The sequence below is a fragment of the Lactuca serriola genome, chromosome 3, assembly GCF_051521515.1.
Source record: "Lactuca serriola cultivar US96UC23 chromosome 3, Lser_US96UC23_V15, whole genome shotgun sequence".
NCBI classification, from domain to species: domain Eukaryota; kingdom Viridiplantae; phylum Streptophyta; class Magnoliopsida; order Asterales; family Asteraceae; genus Lactuca; species Lactuca serriola.
Window position 1 is genome coordinate 214,605,853 of NC_136410.1, and position 5,151 is coordinate 214,611,003.

Genomic DNA, 5,151 nt, shown 5'->3' on the forward strand with positions numbered 1-5,151 from the left:
GAATACTTGAATAAAGTGCGAAAGTAGGTTGCATTAAGCCTTATAACTCAGATCCCAAAGAGATTATAGACTTGACACCAGTCTAGGTGTTAGCCGATGGGTTATACAAGAGCACGTGCTTTCTGCTACTGAAATAAACCAATGCATTAGAGAATAGGGCATGTCTTAGAGATTCATTGGACTACTAGGTGTTCCACGAATACTATCTCACACAGAAATAGTAGAACCACCTCCCGAGATAGTCCAACACTTCAGAAAATCTCTGAGGATTGAGTTAGCCCTGAGCAGAGCTTGATATTCATGAAATAGCAAAGCAAGTAAGAGCAGGATTCTTTTCCGTTAGGAATCATATTGTGAAAGCGTCGACTAGACGAAGATGAAAAGTTTAAAAAGTTTCTAAACAATCGTCTGGTAAAAACCTATCTCACCGACTACGAGGGTTTTCGTTAGAAACATCTCAAGAACCAGAAGTGCAGGTTCATTTCGCACTAGGTTGAGATAGACCCCTGCTGCAAACAGATACCCGTAGACATCAAATTCATCCGATGATCTAGAAAACCTCCGAAAGCCAATCGACAGGAAACACAAATACAAGGACAACCCGAGCTTTCTAAGAATCAACCTGAAGGACAACTCTCCCAGTATGAGAGAACGTTTGGAACTTCAGAATGGCGATCACGCCAGTGATGATCTTGCCATAGAAGTACATTATGTTCTAAGTACTGAAAAGCTCAACCCTTCCAAGAGCTTAAGACCATCCGAGATTCCTCACAAAATTGGTCCAACCCGCATCAGACCACGACTACTTTTGGAAATTCCATAAGTTTCGTCCCAAGTCAATCCACTCCTTATATTTGAAAGTGTTTGCCCGACGTCACTCTTTGTATCCCACTCGTCTTGATAGAAGTCGTTGGGAACCCTAACTTCGTAGACGAACCTGTAGGAATCACTAACTGAACGAAGCGGAATCCGCATCCCATAAGTGAAGGTTTGTTAGAACGCCAAGCAAAAGCTAGATTTCACTTGGGAGTGCGAGGACCAACCGAATAGGAAGTGCCCTCATACCTCTACCCGATTGTTCATGCCTACATCCTTACCGAAACCCTAATTTCGGGACGAAATTCCCTCTAACGGGGGGATGATGTTGATGCAAACCCACAGCTGTCAACAAAGGATCCAAATCAAATGCCAGATGGACCAGTTACGAGGGCACGAGCTAAAACATTCAAAGAGGCTTTAAATGGATTGGTTAGAGAAGTTTGTACTCAAGAAAGTGTATGGAGACCCATTGGACCCAATCAAAGTTGGATTACCATAATTCAAGTCCAAGAGTGATTTACAAGATACAATAAGAGCCTTTATAAGCCCATTTCGTTTTTTTTTCTATATTTTTATGTAATTTTCGTTTTTATATATCCTAAATAAGTGTTGGGGAGATAAAAGGGTCTTAGGTTACATGAACCTTGTGATAAACCATGTCTAGGTTCATAGTTTTAAACTTGGGGGTTAAATGCCTTAAATTAAAGACACTTCTTTAATTCATGGCTCTTTAGGTACTCTTCCCACACTATAAAAACGTGGTATTTGTATCCATTTGAAATCAATCAAGTTTTGAATACAATTTGTGAGTTTTTAACTCTTTTTTTCGTTCTTTGTGAACTTTAGAACTTATCAGGTTTTCATAGCTTGTGGCGTTCAAACTTATCAATCAATTTGGTGGGTTGATTGTGGCGTTTTATACCAAGGTTCTTGTCTCTTTATAGACAACGGGTCGCGGTTTCCACCTTTGTTTTACAATTCTGTAACCAAAAGAACGATCGGGCAAAACGTGTTCAAACCTAGTTTTCGGGTGAGATCACATCATTTGGTATCAGAGCCAGTTCTTTGTGTTGCATATCTATTTTGTTTTCTTCCTTGATTACTTGAGTTCTAAGACGCATATTGGTAGCGGGTCTTGTCACAAGTTGTCAAGGTTCTTACTAGCGACTTTTGAATTTCTAAGTTGTCAAACTTCTATATTCTACATTTCTTTTGTTTCCTTTATGTTTTCATTTGGCTATTAGTTTCCTCAAAAAAAAAATCAAAGGAAAAAAAAAAAAAACAAAAACAAAAACATAAAGAAGCAAAAAAAAAAAAAAAAAAGAAAAAAAAAAGCAAAAAAAAAATATTTACAAAAAAAAAAGATTTACAAAGAAAAAAAAAGAGAGAAAAAAAAAACAAAAAAAAAGGAAAAAAAAAAAGAAAGAAACAAGAGGAGGAACAAGTAAAGCCTTTTTTTTTCTATAAAGTCAATTTGAATTGCAAGTGTAGTCTTTTTTTTCAAAAAAAAAAAATAACCCATTGTTTGCTTCATCATTAGCAAAGCCAAGTTTGTTTGGCTTTCTTTTGTGTATTGAGGTTACTTTAATTTGGATACAATTTCTTTTGATTTGTTTGGTAAGTTTGAATTCCTCAAGGCCACAAGTTCAAATTTGATAATTGCTTCTTTAGTTTGTTTAGAACTTTAAGAGTTAAAAGGGAGTGGTAAAAGGCTGTGTGGTGAGACTAAAAGAGGGTAAAAGCCATTCGAGGGATACACGAGGGTTGAGTGAACTATTTTTGAGAGAAACACGTGAGTGAGTGTTGGGAGGAAGTAAATTATTATTATTATTATTATTATTATTATTATTATTATTATTATTATTTTTTATTTTTTTGGCAGAAATATAAGATGGGTGATCAAAACCCCCCACCAAACCTTCAAGTTCAAGCTATGATGGATGAAATGCGACGTTTGATGACAAATGAATTTAACCAAGTACATGAAAGAATGGACCGAATGGAGGCACAAGTACAAAGAACTCGATCTCGAGCATCATCACAGGTTTCTAACGGGGAAGAGGAGGATGATGGTTGGGAACCTGAAAGGCGACCAAATAGAAGGAGGTCACGAAGAGATGACAATTTAAGTTCTATTAAAATGAAAGTTCCTTCTTTCAAAGGCAAGTCAGACCCGGACGCGTACATTGAATGGGAGACAAAAATGGAGTTCATATTTGATTGTCATGAATATTCCAACCGTAGGAAGGTAAAACTAGCCGTAGTTGAGTTTTCTGATTATGCACTAACATGGTGGGATCAACTTCTAATCACTAGACGGAGAAATGGAGAAAGGCCTATTGAGACATGGGATGAAATGAAGAGTGTCATGCGAAGACGGTTTGTGCCAAGTCATTACTTTCGTGATCTCCACAATAAACTTCAAAGCTTAAAACAAGGCAGCAAGTGTGTTGATGATTACTTCAAAGAAATGGAGGTTATGATGGTTCGTGCCAATATTGAGGAGGATCCTGAGGCAACCATGGCCAGATTCTTAAATGGCTTAAATCTTGAAATTCGTGATCGCGTTGAGATGCAACATTATGTTGAAATTGAAGACATGGTCCATATGGCTGTTAAAATTGAGAAACAATTAAAAAGAGGTGGCGGGTCTCGAAATAACACTTGGAAGGCTAGTACTTCAAAAAAATCAGAAAATACACCTACTTCTTCTTCTAATTCCAAATCTGATCCTAAAACAACAAACTCTTCAAAAGGAAAAACTGATTCCTCTACTTTTAGGAATCGTGACATAAAGTGTTTCAAGTGTCAAGGAAGGGGTCATATTGCAAGTCAATGTCCAAATAAGCTTACCATGGTGGTTAGAGAAAATGGCGAGATCGAAACGGATGAATCAGATTCTATAGTTTCAACGGAAGATTGTAGTTATGATGAAGAGGTGGCTGTTCAAGGTGATTTGTTGGTTGCAAGACGAGCTCTAAACATTCAATCCAAGGAGGGAGACGATGCCCAAAGGGAGAATATATTTCATACTCGTTGCTATGTTCAAGGCAAGGTATGTAGTGTTATAATTGATGGTGGGAGTTGTACTAACGTTGCAAGTACTTCCATGGTTGAAAAGTTAGGTATACCCACGATGAAGCATCAAAAACCATACAAACTTCAATGGCTCAATGATAGTGGTGAGGTGCGAGTTACAAAACAGGTGATGGTTTCATTTCGGATTGGAAGATATGAAGACGAGGTGTTGTGTGATGTTGTTCCTATGCAAGCCACTCACTTGCTGCTAGGTAGACCATGGCAATATGATAGACACGTAAGTCACGACGGTTTCACTAACAAATACACTTTTGTTTACAAAACAAAACCGGTAACTCTTGTACCAATGTCACCAATTCAAGTTTACCAAGATCAAGTAAAACTTCAACAAGATGCGAAAAAAGAGAGCGAAGGAAAAAAAGAGAGTGAGAAAAAAAAAAGATGATGAACAAAAAAAATGAGTGAGAAAACAGAAGAAAATGAACAAAAAAAAGAAAGTGAACAAAAAAAAGAGAGTGAAAAAAACAAAGAAAACATGAAAAAAAGAGGGAAAGAAAAAAAAGGAAAATAAATATATTGCACTGGCAAAAAAAAGTGAGGTAAAAGAAGCTTTTAAATCAGAAATGCATATTGTGCTTCTTTTGTTCAAAGAAGCTCCAATAGCCACTAACACTTCGGCCGGAACTCTTCCGAGCGATGTTACCTCTCTCTTGCAGGAATTTGGAGACTTGTTTGCTGAGGATGTTCCAAATGGATTGCCACCAATTCGTGGGATTGAACACCAAATTGACTTTATGCCTGGGGCGTCTATTCCCAACAAACCAGCCTATAGAACAAGCCCTGAAGAAACCAAGGAGCTACAAAGGCAAGTTGAAGAGTTACTTGCAAAGGGATTGGTTCAAGAAAGTATGAGCCCTTGTGCCGTTCTAGTCTTGTTAGTGCCAAAGAAGGATGGTTCTTGGAGGATGTGCGTAGATTGCCGTGCCATCAACAATATTACGGTAAAGTATCGTCATCCCATTCCCCGACTCGATGATATGCTTGATGAGTTGTATGGAGCAAAACTTTTTTCCAAAATTGATTTAAAAAGCGGGTATCACCAAATTCGCATGAAAGAAGGTGATGAGTGGAAAACAGCTTTTAAAACAAAACATGGTTTATATGAATGGTTAGTAATGCCTTTTGGCCTAACTAATGCTCCTAGTACCTTCATGAGATTAATGAACCATGTTTTGCGTGAATATATTGGCAAATTTGTGGTTGTTTACTTCGATGATATTTTGATTTATTCAA

At 37.5% G+C, this 5,151-nt stretch overlaps 1 protein-coding gene across 1 annotated transcript; it reads left to right on the forward strand.

Moving 5' to 3' along the window:
• The first annotated feature begins 2,710 nt into the window (after positions 1–2,710).
• On the forward strand, positions 2,711–4,303 carry LOC145096023 (uncharacterized). The gene has a single exon (XM_079033807.1). It carries the CDS (start codon positions 2,711–2,713, stop codon positions 4,301–4,303), a length of 1,593 nt encoding a protein of 530 aa, XP_078889933.1.
• Positions 4,304–5,151: the final 848 nt, after the last annotated feature.

Bases quoted from the DNA above. Each gene is read 5' to 3' on its own strand.
- LOC145096023 (XM_079033807.1), top strand. From the start codon at position 2,711: ATGGGTGATCAAAACCCCCCACCAAACCTTCAAGTTCAAGCTATGATG.